The following is a 17125-nucleotide window of genomic DNA, read 5'->3' as shown; positions in this document are numbered from 1 at the left end:
AAATGCATTGAAAATGCAAAATGGTTTCTCAGGTCAAACAATTAAAATAATTATAGAATTTTTAAACAATTTTGCCATTTAATAATGGACATCAATGTAAAACAAACATATTACATGATGGTAAATCCATAAACACCACGACTACAGATTATGAAACCACAAAAAATTTGCGCGGGACTAATGTTGCCAACGTAAAAACATAGAAACTGCTATCTAATCTAACATTTAATATTACAGCGTCATGGCCCCATGTTCAGTACCTAATGTTATGTAACCTTTTGTAATTGTATCACTCAATTGCCAGGGCTCCTACCAGGGAGCAACTTGACAAATGTAAATTATCTCTCATAGCGAGGTTGAGGACCGACTGATATTTGGGGCTTATGAAAAACAGATGAGTGGAGATAGTAGGAAGAATGTTGCAAAAAAGCATTTAAAATGGAAATGCATTGAGAAAAGCATTTAAAATGCAAAATACCCATTTTGCATTTTGCATTTCCATTTGAAATGGATTTATTTGAAATAAAGCACATCTCTGATAATGAATAACGCTACGCGTCTGTATTCAAGAATATCTATGGAACGTAGAGGTGCATTATCTAAGCAGATTGAAACTGTCATCTTGTTCGTTAATAATTTATTGCGTTTCTAAATAATTTATTAAAAATATTTTATTTTGGACGGTTAATATTTTGAGGTGACTAATAGTTTTTAAATATATTTCTTCAATATATAAAGTGTTATTCCTTTATGCTAGACTAGAGGTGTTATTTTGAATAGCCCGCTATTTCGGTAGATGTTACTTTTGAAGTTGTCATTTTTTGACATTTGACAAGTAGAAACTACGCCATTAATAAAAATGGAACGATACACGCTTCAACAACGCATTGAAATTATTAAAATTCACTTGAGTGAATCAAATGCAAATCATCTTGAGTGATGAAGCCCATTTCCACCTCGGTGGCTTCGTCAACAAGCAAAATTGTCGCATCTGGCGCTTGGAAAACCCAAGAGTTATTGTTGAAAAGCCTCTCTATCCTCAACATGTGACTGTTTGGTGCGGTTTACGGTCCGGCGGAGTCATTAGACCTTACTTTTTCGAAAATGAGGCTGGAGCAACAGTTACGGTGAATGGATTGCGCTATCGAGAGATGATTAATGATTTTTCATGGCCGGAATTGGATGGTATTGATCTGGACAACGTTTACTTTCAACAAGACGGTGCTACGTGCCACACAAGCAACGAAACCATTGATCTTTTACAATTGAATATGAAAATAACACCTCTTATTGGAAAACCTGTATATGTTAATCTGTTTCCTGCAACTGTCACATAATTTGTTCCCATAAACAAGTATCGCACATAATTGATACGGGAAGTTTCAGTAAAACATATATACTGTGTCAAAACGTGCCAAGTGATGGGATAAATTGAGTTGAAACAGTCAGCTAAATAATTTTAGAACATGGTTATATTATTATTTTGTAATATTAAAAATTACTATTTACATGGTATTGCAACGAAGAACCAACATTATATTAATGAATTCATTAGAATCACTTTTTGGGGGCAAACGGGTCAGACCAGACGTTCATATCTAAAAACAAAACAAAATATTGTTAAAAAGTTTCGGTTTCTGAATAATGATAAACCGATATTATGTGAATCACTGAATAGTAAAACTAACAGAAGTGTGTGGACATGTCCGTGTATCCAATTTTTCCTGTTAAACTATCCTAAAAACTTTCAAATTATTAACAATGGCTGCCAAGAGAATAATTAATTTCAATTTTAATGAAATAACTATTAAAATATATTATTTTCCATTTCTGGAAACTAAAATGCTTACATATCATTATTTTGTAATAACTACAAAGTGTTTTTTTTTATTTAAAAAAACAACAACGTGCAGTGACCCTCCACACAGCATCCCCAGAGATGACAGGCCCTGAGGGAAATTATTTTGGTAAAGGTTACGAATTCCGCTTCACGGTAAATATGGAATGTTTACTTTGAATTAATACTTGAATTTAGTTATATTATTACTAAAAGTTACTATAAGTGTTGGGGAACCTTTAATAACGCCTGCTCGCGTCCCCTTTAGAGTTATATCCCAGTTTTCAAGTAGTTTGTGGGCTACGCTAGGTTTGTATAGACTGGTTTGTGATTTAATTCTAATACGATATTATGAATATAATCCAACTCTTGATATGAACATAGTCGCTGTCGGCTGCGACTATAACGGCGCCGCATACTAATTGACATATCGCGTAAGTGACTTAAGAGTGAAGCGGAATAAGAGAAAAATAATATTATTTTCCTCAAGGCCTCCTGTGTGGAGAATATGTAAAAAAAATATTATGAATATAAGTTTGGCGTTGTGAGCATAAAATAAGGTCTACACATTATCAATGGTTTGACAATGGAAAAAAATATATGAGACTTACTTCCAGGCTGAATTTCTTCCTGCTTTATATTTTTCCTAGTAACTTTTTGGATGTTTTCTGCAATGTGAAAACATTTTAGTGATTAATAAATTGACATTTGCGTTGTCTTGTTTTGATTGATGTACCTACCTATAAATATTCCTGCGGCAAATTTCATAAAAGAATAACAATGAAATGATATTTCTCAAGAGCTCTATAGCTTGATCTAACATAATAAAGATTTTTCATTTTATCATAATTTATAGGGAGAAAATTTACTATAATGCGTAGAGTCGATCATTGGAGCTATCACAATGGGATACAAGGCTGCCCCAAGTACTCCCACCATTCCAGTGATGAACAGACCATACTTCCAACCTTTTAATATCATTTTGCAGCTTCTGAATCTAGACTTCAAAATCAAATATGAATCTATTTGTTTTATTTGTAGGTTATGAAGGCAATTTGACAGATGTCTCGTGTTGCTATTATTGAAAATTTGATTATTTAAAAAAACCCTATTTATCGGTGCTTATTTTGGAGAATCTCATTTTCTAGAAATTTGGTAAATTTTTATTCATTGGTTCGTCTTCAACTCAAATAAATGTATTTTGTTTATCAATTCCGTGCCGTAGAATCAGAGAATTTCGGCGTAAAATTACTACTTGATTTACTACTCTGATATACTCTAGTTGGGATGTTCAACGTTATGCATGAGGAAGGAACAATAAAAAGAAAATAAACTAACCTAATTAAGAAATATAAACATTTATTATAATAAAACAAGGTAGTGGAGTTAATACTTAATCTAATGGTTAAATCTTAACTAGGTAGATGCTTAATACTTTTTGTTTTAAATTAGATAGGCTTGCTTAATTCTAATAAATTGTCTTAAATCTATGAAAAGTCTTGTGTTCATAAAAAAAACTCATTTTACATTGGTATTTTTATTATCAAAAAACATGAGCCGAATATGAACTGATCCAGCCGGTCATCTGGGTCCAATCCGGGAAAGCTTTTAGAAATGTCTGATATTCTGGCGTCCTGAACTCGTCGTGGTCAATGTAGTTCCCAGCCAGACCGAAGTCCATCAACGGTGAAGATGAATTGGTTACCTGAAAATAATTAAAAATTTAATGTAGGGAAACAAGACTTAAAATTTAATCCTACACAGTTTGGATTTGATATATAAACAGGACGGGATAACGTGGTATGAAAACGGTTTAACAATAATAATAATATATTGACGAAGTCCTCGCTTTACATTTCATCTGGAGGAGGCCCACCACTTCCCCGCCCTGTTTTAGGTACTCATGGTACCTTTTCAGAGGAAGGGGTAAGGAAATAAGGAAATTTATTATTATAAATTAATTATTATTATTATTATAAATTAATTAACTATCTTACCCCTTCGCAAGGACGCTAATTTTTTTGAAATAACGAATCTACATTTAAAATTTCAAAACAAGACCTCCAAAATGTCCATGCATACAATGTTATTCGCAGTGTGCAAGTGCTGCGTATTAGTAACCTGTTGGTAAAATCTACTCTATTTGGTTAGTTTAACAGGTCATATGTACAAGGTATCAACAATAACTAATTACATTTAATCTGCTGTAAATTTGTTTCTGTGTTCAATGTCCGTTAAATCTTGTCAAGATGGTAGCCGTGTTGGATAGTACATTCCATTTTACTCCGCCAGAGTTCGCGCGAACGAAGCTGTTAAATCGAAATAATCAATAAGACGAATAAGACTAACTAACTGTTCACATAACCACTATGTAGTTAGCTTATGTTTTAAGTCGATTTAGTGGATTCAGCACGAACGAAGCAAACGTTATTGTATATCATAACATAGCTTTATTAGTTAAATAAAATAAAGAAGAGGATTCCTCTGTATAGGACAAGAAAGAATATCGGAATGTTTTCTTTTTCGTCGTAAGTATCACTATATCATGTCTATTTCTCACAGCGGGGGAGAGTTAGTGAAGGTCATATTGGGATAAGGTTTATTTATGAGTCGACCACACATGGCAACACAGGGAGTCGTTTGAATGGGAATGTGTTCTACTATCATCGAGGTATATATCTCAATGTCTGCAATATGCTTTCGAGAGTGGTTTATTTATGATGCTTTCTTATTCGTTGTCACCAAATCAGAGTCTCTATGCCTGATACTCACAACATGTAACAAAGTTTTTAATTTTTCTGATAAATAGAGAAATGTTAACATTCAATACTGCCGTAGAAAAGCACAATCATTGTTTGAAAATATTTTTCCTTTTAACAAATTTCAAGTAATTTCAAGCTATTTTTACTACGGCCTCGGGACGATAGATTTTCAACTTACAAAATGGTCCTGAGAAAATGTGCCGTAAGGAAAGATACCTTATAGCTCATTTTCGCAGGACCGTACTTTGTGAGTTGGAGCCTTGTCGTCCTGAGAGAATCTGTTAACATTTATTTTTAAAATAATATCTTAGACTGATGAATGCCGTGCTTTTTTATTGTTTCCTCTACTTTGCTGAGTAATCGGTGGACAAAATTTCTCCCTACAAAAGGCCGAAGTTATCAATCTAGTGAGTGGTTTATTTATGCTGATTACTCTGCGAATGTGACTGCACCGATTTTGTGAAACCTACTTTTCCGGAGTAGTGAGAGCATCTAAAAGTACCTATTTATTTGGCCGGGAAAAAATAAAACTCACATTGAAGTGAACAGAGAGGGAGTAATCTCCGGTGATGTCTGTCCTCACGATGTGAAGAAAGTATGTTGGCCGGCCTTTCCATTGGCCCGAGGACACGGGAGGCGTGGGCAGACTCCAGCCATCCACCGTCACGCCGTCACGGGGCGCGAAGGTGACGGTCAGTCGGATTGGTCCTAAAACACACAATAATTATGACTTCTCGTAGACAGATCAATAATTAAGTTAAACAATAAATAAAATCTGTCTCGGAAAAAACTGTAGATTTGCATAAGTATGCCATAGATACTCTTCTTTGTATAATTAGATGTATGTTTAATTTATGCCCTGAATACATAGACTAAATACAACTAGACTAGGTGTAACCAGTGAAAAATAACACCAACTCAATTTTGTTTTGGTTCACGTGCACATTTATGAAAAGGCGCACGCATTGTGTCGCAATGCGAAATTGCAACTGTGCATTGCGTTTTACCTTTTGTTGGTCTAGAGTTAAGCTATTTTGCGTGTCAGCTATGCTGGGCAAGTTCATTTTTTCAATCACAAAAATAACCCAGTTCCAAATATTTTAGATTGCACCCATCGCGGACTTTATTTTAGGAAATGTAATCAGCTATCTGAATACAAAAAAATATCAGTACCTTACAGATCGATTGAGGGCAGCGTATTAACAAATGTGAAAAATTCAACGAGATTAGATTTATTTCCGGCAAATTTGTGACGTCACATGCATAACACACCTCCAAGTGATTCGACCAATAGGGTGATTCAAGTTAATTATTATCACATGGTGAGCATACGAAAATCACGCAACCAACGCGTGATACTTATGGATGTATTAGTCGTCTAGCGTTGACACGCATTGAGAGGCGCGACAACTCATGTGTATGTGTGATTTATTTGGTCCGTACATTTTGCTAATCAGGGTTGTATTAAGTCGTCATTGCCTTTCGGGCTTCGCCTTTTCGATTTTTTGCAGAAGAATTGATAGAAATAAAATTGCGTCATTTAATAACTTCATTTATTTTTTGTGTATTTTCGCTTAGGTTTCCACATAAACCGGAAAAAAATGGAGAAATGGTTAGAAGCAATCCGCATTCAATTATGTGACAATAACTGGGTACCATCAGCAGGAAACCGCGTTTGCTCAATAATTTTCACGCCAAACATATTTATTCAACTGCAAGCGGCTTCCGACGTGTAGACTGAAAAGCTTTGCCTGTTATTCCGGTAATTATTTGGTTTGATTTTCGTGTGAAAACTTAAGCAAGTTTATTATGTATTGATTGGTTTTAATTTTTAAGTTTTTTTTTAAACAGGTTTTAATTGATAATGTCGTTGTTTATTGGACAGTTGCTGTCCACCATGGCCACAGGTCCTGCGAAAGGAGATACCGTCATTGTTTCTTCTCGAACAGGACTGGTTCTGGATCCTGCTGAAACTTCTTCTGTAATCGACAAGCCGGTTGTTCCTCTACCAGAATCGCAACAACCGATGTGCGTGAATGCCGTAAATAACACGTAAAATTCTATTTAACGGGCGTAAATAAATAAATAAGTATGTATTGTAATCATGTAACCTCCACCCCCTCCCCCCTTACCCCTCTCCCATACGATCCCTGAAGCTCTGTCCTCATCATTGCTGCTTATTCATTTGCGAACCGGAACGCGAGCCGAACTACGAATTATGGGAAAGGAACGAAGCAATCTTATATTTCTTAATAAGTCGTGGTTCAGCTCGCTTGTGAACACGCAACATTATATGATTTATCTCTCTCTTTATGTTAATCTTACATTATGTTTAATGAAAAGTCGTTTAGTACTTAGGTTAGTTTTCAATAATGCTATCTTGAAGAAGGTTGATAAACTATTTGACACAATGTCTCAATTCTAACAAAGTGGTTGAAGACAAAATAACTTTAATTGAATGATAGTGGTATAATTATTTAATGCTACATAGTGTTGTTCTAGTCTCTATAATTTTTATGTTACTGTTAAACGTTTTACTAATATTATTTTATATGCATCAGCTTTAATTATTTTGTATAATTTTCGATAGCTTACTAGATATATTCTGTATTAAAATGCATGCAAAAGCCCGACTGGGAATAAAACCAAAGAAAATAAAATGATGTCAAGTCACAAAGTGATTGCTTTCTTCAATATTTATATACCATTCTATATAAAAACTATGGTAAATTAAAAAAAAAAACCTATGCACAGTAATAAAAATATAAACGTTTTTGGTTCTATAGGACCTGTATAAAATTCAAAAACACAAATAAAATAAATTAAAATCATTTTGTGTTTTTTATCAATTCTTTTCCTGATTCAGCCCTTATTCAGCACATAAAATTTGCTGTAAGTGTTAGTTTCTTTTTGGTTTTATGTCCATATTACAGCACCTCTGACAACAAATTCTCCGTGGTTTCGCTTACGAGTTTGAACGGTTGTACAAAGAGTTTAAACAGAGTTGGGTTGTTAAGTTCATCTCCATATTTGTGACATACGCGCTATGTGGGGTCATTTTTAAAATGGATTTAATATAGACAGGGCCAATCTAGTATAATACATCAATGCCTGAATAGAATGTAATTGAAAGTACCTACCTACGCGGGACACGCGTTCGTGTAATCTTTTTAATCAAAAACAAATTAAAAACAAAATGCTTGCATTATGTTCAAACTATAATATTTTCTATTATGTAAATATGTTCAATTGTAAGGAAAATAATTTCTTTTCGAAATGTATTCATATAACAACTAAACAAAACAACATAAAATTTTATAATACAAATAATTATAATTATAACTAACCATCACGCCGTTTCCCCGCAGGGGTCGACAGAGAGGACGGACCGCCAGATAACTCAGTCTTGGCATGCATTCCCTGCCTTACTCACATTCATACATCGTTTTACCACACGTACTTCTACAACATTCAGTCTCTTGTCTATCTGTTGAAAAAGTATTAGGATTAAGAAGTATCTTTTGTCGTAATTACATATGTGTAAAACCTATACTGTTTTAATGTTAAATACAACAGCCTTACTAAAGAAAATCCACTTCACATTCGTTAAATGGTGTTTTTGTTACAGATTGTATAAACGATGTGAAAGTTAAGATTCGAGTTGGTACCAATAAAAAAATACACTTAACTCAAAACTTTTTAACCTAACCTAACTTAACTTTTTGGGACTTCACGCATGCGCATTAAAATATTCTTCAAGCGCGAAAGCCGCGGTTGACAGTTGTTTTTATGTTTATTGAAATATCTTTAAAGATCGTGTTTTGTTCATAAAATGATCAATTTACTATTATATTCGTGTTATTAAAAAAATATTTGTGTTATTTTTCATCAGTTTTAGACAAGTAATTGTATAATAATAGCATTTTTTGTAAAATTTACTTTCGTGTTATGTCATAAAGTTTGGTTAAAACGGTTATGCCACTATTAAAATTGAATTTTATGGTCTATGTTTGATGTTTTTATATAACATAAATGCCTAATGCCCATGTTGGTATGTTGGTAACAATGTGTCGAAGAAATAAACGCTTTAAAATGTGTAAGCAATGCGTTAAACATTTCAGTTTTTTGATAACGTTTCCAGGAAATTAAAAGCAATTTAAAAATTTTTAATAACCAACCATATTGTAAACTGTTGATTTAATTTAATGAACAATTAAAGATAGCAAATATAAAAAGCAACCGGAGCATAATCACACAACAAGATTCACTGAAAATAAGGGCCTCATTATTCCAAGAGTAACAAATAAGTATGGAAGCCGAACGCTTAAATATTTAATACCAGAGATTTTCAATAAATTTAATAATTCTTTTAAACCTCAGAATAATGAGAGACCCTGCCCCAAAAACACTAAGCGTTGGCTAATAAGCGACGAATCAATGTATCTCTGAACTTTATTATTGATGTATTCCTGAACATCTCAACGTACCTGCCTAAATAATTTGTATATAGGTAGGTACTTTGAGATATATTATTTTGTGATATTGTTTATTGTATAATTTTGTGTCATACATGTATTAAAAATTAAAAATGTTTATATATATTATTTGTAGAACCTACAGACAAGCCGTCAAGTGTGACAGCTTTGTGGGACTGCATAAAACTTGTATCTTTAAAAATTTATAATAAATAATAAAAAAAAAAAAACGTGCATTATTAGAAAACGAAAATAATATTCAATCTCAGAATTTTCTCTTGCCGGGCGAAACTTTTACTATAGAACCAATGAGAAGTAATTAGACTAATTTGGGATCTACCTGTGATGCGAAAGTTCATGGTGCATCGCGTAGGTGTGGGGCAGTTGCGTTCCTTTAGGGTGAAATCTGTCGGCGTTGGAATAACTGGCGGGCCTGAGGGAATCCAGCTACTTGATCGGCTGTTCCAAAAGAAAACCATTTCTTAAGCACATATTACTGTTTAACATTATCATAACATGTTTTACCTCCTTTCACTATCATCAGTGAATGCTTTGTCTTTTCTTCAAGGCTCTGTAGTAAGCGTTCAAAAATAAGAAGATGGTTTGAAAGGAAGATGTGTAAATACGAATGTTACAGGGAGCACGCTAATTTAAAAAATATAAATTTAATGTATTAGCGAAAATATTTAATAAAGCATGACTTTATTTAAAATATAAAAGCCAAATAATAAAAAAATATGAAAATACACAGAATTGAAATGAAAAGAATTTGGCATTCTCAGACTATAAAAATATTACCATTTGTTATTTTGGCTGCTGGCATTATACCTAGCTCTCTCATTAAAAATTTAGGCGTATTAGATCTGTCAAAGTATTTATATATAAAAATGCAAAAATCAGTCATTTTAAATATACAGGGTGTCCGGAAACTCGTAGTACAAGCGGGAAACTGGTGAATCTACATCACATTTGGAGTCAATTTTGTAGTATATATATATTTTTTTTTGAGCTTTCGTTATCGAGTAAATCGAGTTTGAAGTTGATTTTTTTTTTTTAATCAAATTCTTATAAATTATTACTGAAGATCAAAGTACCCAACTAATTAAAACTATTTGAAAGTAAAACAAATGAAGAAACTCGGATTTGAAGCATTATTTTGAAATCACCCTTCATTTAACCCGGTGTAATCATAAAATATTTCTGCTCTGCAGGGTTAAAACATCTGTTATTCAACCCTAAACACCAGAAAAAACTTTAACCCTAAAATAGCCGAAAAATATTTTTTTTTGGTTTTTTTTTTTTTTGAAAATGCTCAAATCAAAAAACTTTATGTTTTTTTGGGTTCCCCATGTGGTGTAGATTCTCCAGTTTCCCGCTTGTACTACGAGTTTCCGGACACCGTGTATATATAGGATTACGAAAGATTTTTTAAATATTTATGTTGATGGATCAGTAGGATTTATAGGCCCTGTTAGAAGTTCTACCGAGCCGAACCCTCCGATATGAAAATATCTGGAGTCGGTGAATTATTTTCCCATTTGATCTCTGGTAATTTGACGTGTTGTTTTTGTATTTATTATATTTATATAATGCACTTGCATAATGTGGATTGACTAGATGATCATTTGTGGAAAAGTGTGTGGAAGGGTTTAGTTTTTCCTGTGGGGAAGATTTAACCCGGACATGAAGTCGGAAAAAAAGATATATTATAGATGCTTTGATTATTTACGGCGAGCAGAACACATCTTAGTCTTCGAAATAATGATTTATTTTTTTGATAAGTCTTTATAAGCCCAGAAAAAATAAAGTATCAGGCTTATAAAACTGCTTTAAAGATCAAAATCTTCTACTTATGAACCCCTTTTCGGTTATGGTTGCATTGTATAATGTGGCAAATTAAGTTCTTCAAAAAAAAGAAATTGTAAAATATTTAAATATTTGTGCTGGAACTTCACAAAATAAAAATAAAACACCCCTTTTGGCGATGTTTTTTTATTGCATAAATCAGAACAGGTGGGTGGTGTCAAGCGGGAATATAAACCTTATCGCCGTCTACATAAGGATAGTTATTGTTAGCGGCTCGATTCCAAATGTTCATCTAGTTCAGGGAGAATCTTGTAATCATACATGAAGATGGCTGTCAATAAAAATATAGAAAATTAAGATAATGTTGGTAGTTGTTAGTTGAAGCACGATACAGTTAAATATGACCGAAGGGGGATGAGTCGAATTAGCTCAGTGGCAGAACAAAGCCTAGGCAAGACTGAGGTCCTGGGTTCAATTCCTAGATGCAATTTGTTGGGAAGTAAGAGCTTCATAGATGCACGCACAGATGGCAGTGCAAAGAGCTTGCATGGAAGTCCGCAAGATGGAGCCAGTGGCCAGTAGTCGCCAGGGCCAGTGGTAAGGCTCTCAGAGAAACTTACTGTGGAAGATTCCAATTAGCAAGCTTCTGATTAGGTCGACTATGGAGTCACCATTATAATATGTGGAGTATTAATAAATCCCTGATTAATCTAAAAGAACCATTTAATTAAAAACTCCTTCCAAGACGAGTTGGAGACCTGTTTGTACGAACACAACTGAATATTTTTTTATTACAAATATGTAAATTGTACCTCAATGGAACCATCCTGCCCCTGTACAGAGGTAATCCGCAGTACAGTTCGTCATCGCAATCCTGGCCGATAGTGAAGATGGATCTATTTCCTAGCGGGATGGTCCTGGGGCTATTCCGGTCCTGGTTCAGGATAAAGTAGCCGGTTTCGTGCCTCCTCAGGAGTGCCTTTTCGTCATAGAACTTACGATCGGAGTGCTTCAATAATAAAAATGAAAAGTATTTAATCCAGAGTATTGTAAAACAGTTTATTATGGATTTCACAAAAAATAAGAGCCTTACTAATAAAAAACACTACCGACCATTAAACGGTGTTTTAGTTATACATTTTAATTGTCTTAATACGAAATGTAAAACCTTCATGCAAAGGAAGCATCTAAATTCCCACCCCTCAATGCCGAGGGCTTCACACTCGGAATTAGCAAAAGCCTTGAAATGTGTTGAAATTTGGTGCCAAATGAAGTATTTATTTAATTTTTTAAATCAACAGATATCATAATGACAAAAAGAAGCTTTAATTCCACAGATGTGTGTATTATCTAGATATATTTTAAATATTGTCTAAAATGATTATTAATGCGATAAATTCATTTTTTTTAATTTTTCTTTATTCAGTGGATTGTTGATTAATCATTGAAATTTTTTGTGGTCGATAATGTATAAAGAACATTCAACATTTAAAAGTATATATCAAATTAGAAATATAGAAGAATTTTAAAGAAATATTAATGAAAGTAAGGAGTATAGAATTTGAAAGAATAATGTAGGTATATAATTTATAAAAAAAACTATATACAAAATCAAACTACTAAGTAAGCAAATAAGAAAAAGATAAAATGATGATATTTTGTGTGTGGAAGTTACAGTTACTGATGATATGTTATATGTGAGAGTTACAGTGACATAGGCGGAGAAAAATTATTCTTCAGCAACTGATGATACCTTATATGTGAGAGTTACGGTGAAATATGTGGAGAAACATTATTCTTCAGCGACTGATGATTAGGGTGGAGTGACGTTGTATGGGACTTTTTTTTTTAAAGATGCCAGTACTGTAATAGCAAAAAAAAGTTGCCTTTATATAACACCTCTTTCGTCTAAAAAAATCAACTCGATCGAAACATTCCTTTATTCAACAACCAGCACATTTATATTTAGAAAAAAATTGTATGAAAAAGTCGCTGAAAACTCTGCCAAGCATTATAAACAAGCGATATTCATAGCAAAAATACAATTTTATTAGGGGTTTTATAGCTAATAAAGTGCATAACACATGTGAAAATAAAAATAAAATTACCATAGTTTCAAGGCGGGGTCTATTTTTGGTTTTTTGAAGAGGATTATTGATTTTTTATTGTTTTTTTCGTGTTTTTGAGAAACATGTTTTTTTATTAAATAAAATACTTTAACAAAGAGAATTTTTTTAAACATCATCGAAGTTTTATGATATTTATTGTGTTTTGAAATGAGATTTGGTGTGAAATTCGGGCATTATATGCCTAGATTTTATTGTCGCCCGAATGAATCCATCTCTTGCTTCAGGCCCAACTGTAGACAACGATGCCTGGGTAACTAATTTGATGCACCTCTCGACTGCTTGAGTGTGGCAGGGAAATCTGGGAAATTCAATACTGTCCTTTTCTTCACCGAAATTATTTATCATTTTGACTAGGTCGTCATTACTGATTTTGGATAGTATCGGTGGCCGTGTAACTTCGCATTCCTGCCAGTTGATAATATCGTAATATTTACTTGCTGAAAAGTTTATTGTTGGAATAATAAAGTCTCTAACAACAGATGGACTCGGACATCTATCTCGCGCCTTTAATATTCGTCTCAAACCCAATTCTCTTACAATAAGGTTGTCATCCATTATCATGGATAGTAGCAGATTTTCCGGGTGGCAAAAATAGGCGTTTCTTTGAATTACTGGATTAATTATATCTCGTAGATCGGTGCTCAAATATCGGGTGAGTTTTATTATAGTAAAAACATGTAATGCCCCATCTTTACACGACGGGTGCCTCTTTATGTCAAACCATGTCGGAGCATATGCTTTAACAACATATTCAGAAAGAATTTTTAGGTTCACTGAAGGGTTAGTTGTTCCTATATATAATCGAAGTATTGAGTTTGCTGTCGTCAACCAGCGTGAGTGACAAATACTACCTGGATGACGGTTTGCTAAATTTGGTGGGCAGTGACCTGTTGTAACTGCAAAACATATTTCGTACAAGTATTTTTGGTCCGTGCTCAAATTTTTCAATTCCTCTGCGTTGAGTATGTGCATCTCAAAGTGTATTGGTGAATAATTTATAACGGTGTTTTTAGAGCTGCTTGAAAGAAGTTTTCCAATAGGTCCTGAAAACCCTTTAGGACCTGTTGTAGCACCATTGTTGAAACAAGTGGCGAAGGGGAAGTTCGTTTGCATGCAGCTGACAGATAAACCATTGTAACGGATGACCTAATTCCAATTCCATGAATCTAATAGTTCCATTTTTTTTGCCTGTATTGACAGCAGTCCCATCACATCCAATCGCTGATAAATCATTCAAATTAAAACCGTTCATTTTTAAATGGTGTAACATGCTCTTTGCGATGTTTTTGCCAGTTCCTGATGATGGTGTAACATTTTTTTTTTTTTTTTTTTTTTTTTTTTTTTTTTTTTTTTTTTTTTTTTTTTTTTTTTTGGCATTTATAAACTCCAGTGTGACGAATGCAACGCTGTTTATGTTGGACAAACGGGCCGGTCCTTTAACACTAGGTTCAAAGAACATATAAGATCTTTTAAAAATAATAATAAAATGCAATCTCAATTTGCCAAACATCTCCTAGATGAAAATCACTCACTTAATGATAATAATAAACCAACTCCGTTACACGTACAAAATAAAGGCCGTAAACTGAATCTTTTAGAACAGTTAGAAATTAACAAAAACTCTAATAATCCGAAAGCTATTCTAATTAATGAACAAACAAATATAATTCGTTCACCCCTACTAGATATCTTCAAACCTAGGGCAAATATCAGTACACTATGAAGTACTTAATTATGCTATTAAAATAACCCTATGAGTCATCGTTTGGGAATAACTAACATTAAGACATTCAGTCAAATTTAAACATTACACTAATTGGGGAAACTTTGCTGGGGTAATAACCATTAATAATTTCTAATATTTTACTCAAAAATCAATTAAGAAATCAGTAATTGAAATTAAAATACCTACCTAGAAATAATATAAATGTATCGTCTGTAAGTGGGCTACCCACAGTTTGATAATGCCTTCAGAGGGCGAAACAGCTGTCACGCGTAATAATAATTACACAGCAGAACTTGTTTAAAAATAAACTGTTTTTATAAACCCAATAACAATATTATTGAATATATAAAAAATAAAAATTAAAATGGAGTTCTACAAATTAAACTTAATAACAATAAATAAAAATGGTGTAACATGTCCAACATATTGAGACCCCGGCTCAGATAAAATGGAATAATGTTCTTCTGAAATCGTCCTCCGATGATATCTATCCCCTATTTTTTCCTGAGACAGTGTTTTATCCTTCCTTCCATCGAAATATAGACCTCGAATTTTTGTTGACTCCGACGACATCTGCCATGTTTTTATTAAAGAAGTGCGACACGTTTGTCTAGCTCGTCTGAGTTTGCTCCTATCAATCACCATTTTAGAGTCGTCTTCGGTTACTATGCCAAAATCTTGTAATGTAGCACTTGCAACAGCTGATGCCGACCTGTCTGACAAACCATACTGATTGCAGATTCTGGCCAAAGTGGGGAGTTTTAACATCATACGGGAATTTTCTGGAGGTTGCGAAGAATGTGAAGAAAATGATTTTCATCAAAAAAGGGTTGACGTGGTTTTGTCGCTGATGCTGTAGATGAGCTGACCTTCGAAGCAAGTTCAGATAAACGAGCTTGCATCCTCATTTTCCGATGTAATTTTTTTGTTGTGTCGGTGTCTATTGCTCCCAGCATCATTTTTCTCGAGGATCTTTGGTCTTGAAGGAATGCTTGTTCTTTGGTGGGTACCTTGCGCGTCTTTTCGTAGGAACACATATTCATATTGTTACATTTGCATGAAGCAATATCGAAAAGTTTATTCATTTTGATTTTATGACAATTTTAAGACACTTTTTTTGGCCAATTTTTAAGTTTTAAGTATTCGTTATAATGATCTTGGATCAGTTTCATCACTCAATTGTGTGAAACAATGGGAATAGATGCGCGCTTCTAAATTCCTTCAACAATTGCAGATATAACACTTTTTATTTCGAATACTGACGGTTTTTTTGTAGAGTTAAGATTACGCTCATATCGTAAGAACAAATAATGTTTAATCACTTCTGAGATAGTAGGTAACACTTGAGAGTTCATTTCAGTTGGTGCCCCGAATATTGGACATAAAATTTTGCTTCTCGTGTAATTTGCATTCATTTTCACAACATTTATATGTGTTAAAATTTAATCGGATAAGGATTCTAACACGTCTACGGTCAGCGGTAGCCGAAACGAAACTAGATGCAAGTCGCATCTAGTTTCTGCGACGAAACAATAGGAGCGAAATTATCCCCCCCACCTCCACAGCGCTCACAAACTCACTAGTTTAACAGCAATTTATGCAGTGTTTTTTTTTTTTATAAAACATGTAATGTTCAATAAGGTAAATGCAATTGAAAGTAATGGATATTATTTTATATTTTTGAGACTGTACTCAGATTTTGGGAAAAAAAGGCTAAATTTACGTTTTTTACGTTACGAAATCGCTAGGTTGTTGAATGAAGACATAAGTTTAGATTTTTTTAAGTATTTTTACGAGAATATGAATGACATGAAGCATCTTTTGGCAGCTATTACAATACCGAGATTTGATTTTTGCAATGTCGCTCCACGCTACTGATGATACCTTATATGTGATAGTTACAGTGATATAGGTAGAGAAACATTATTCTTCAGCGACTGATGATACCGTATATGTGAGAGTTACGGTGAAATAGGTGGATAAACATTATTCTTCAGCAACTAATGATACCTTATATGTGAGAGTTACGGTGAAATAGGTGGATAAACATTATTCTTCAGCAACTGATGATATCTTATATGTGAGAGTTACAGCGACGTAGGTAGAGAAACATTATTCTTCAGCAACTAATGATACCTTATATGTGAGAGTTACAGCGACGTAGGTAGAGAAACATTATTCTTCAGCAACTAATGATACCTTATATGTGAGAGTTACGGTGAAATAGGTGGATAAACATTATTCTTCAGCAACTAATGATACCTTATATGTGAGAGTTACGGTGAAATAGGTGGATAAACATTATTCTTCAGCAACTGATGATATCTTATATGTGAGAGTTACAGCGACGTAGGTAGAGAAACATTATTCTTCAGCAACTAATGATACCT

At 33.6% G+C, this 17125-nt stretch overlaps 2 protein-coding genes across 2 annotated transcripts; both read right to left on the bottom strand.

The window, feature by feature from the left end:
- Positions 1-1470: 1470 nt before the first annotated feature.
- On the bottom strand, positions 1471-2900 carry LOC149413776 (small integral membrane protein 20). The gene is made up of 3 exons (XM_089644635.1): positions 2707-2900; positions 2449-2505; positions 1471-1598 (listed from the first exon to the last, which is right to left on the bottom strand). The coding sequence occupies exons 1-3, from the start codon at positions 2816-2818 to the stop codon at positions 1558-1560; spliced, it is 210 nt and encodes a 69-aa protein (XP_089500761.1). The 5' UTR covers positions 2819-2900; the 3' UTR covers positions 1471-1557.
- A 404-nt stretch (positions 2901-3304) lies between these two features.
- Positions 3305-9481, bottom strand: LOC149413775 (endoplasmic reticulum metallopeptidase 1-like). Its single transcript, XM_089644622.1, has 3 exons — positions 9415-9481; positions 5135-5307; positions 3305-3542 (listed from the first exon to the last, which is right to left on the bottom strand). Exons 1-3 carry the CDS (start codon positions 9431-9433, stop codon positions 3381-3383), a joined length of 354 nt encoding a protein of 117 aa, XP_089500748.1. The 5' UTR covers positions 9434-9481; the 3' UTR covers positions 3305-3380.
- Between the last annotated feature and the right edge of the window lie 7644 nt (positions 9482-17125).

Source organism: Hesperophylax consimilis, chromosome 21 (assembly GCF_061612785.1).
Source record: "Hesperophylax consimilis isolate HC1 chromosome 21, BYU_Hcon_1.0, whole genome shotgun sequence".
Lineage (NCBI taxonomy): Eukaryota > Metazoa > Arthropoda > Insecta > Trichoptera > Limnephilidae > Hesperophylax > Hesperophylax consimilis.
This window is presented reverse-complemented; position numbering and strand designations above follow the sequence as displayed.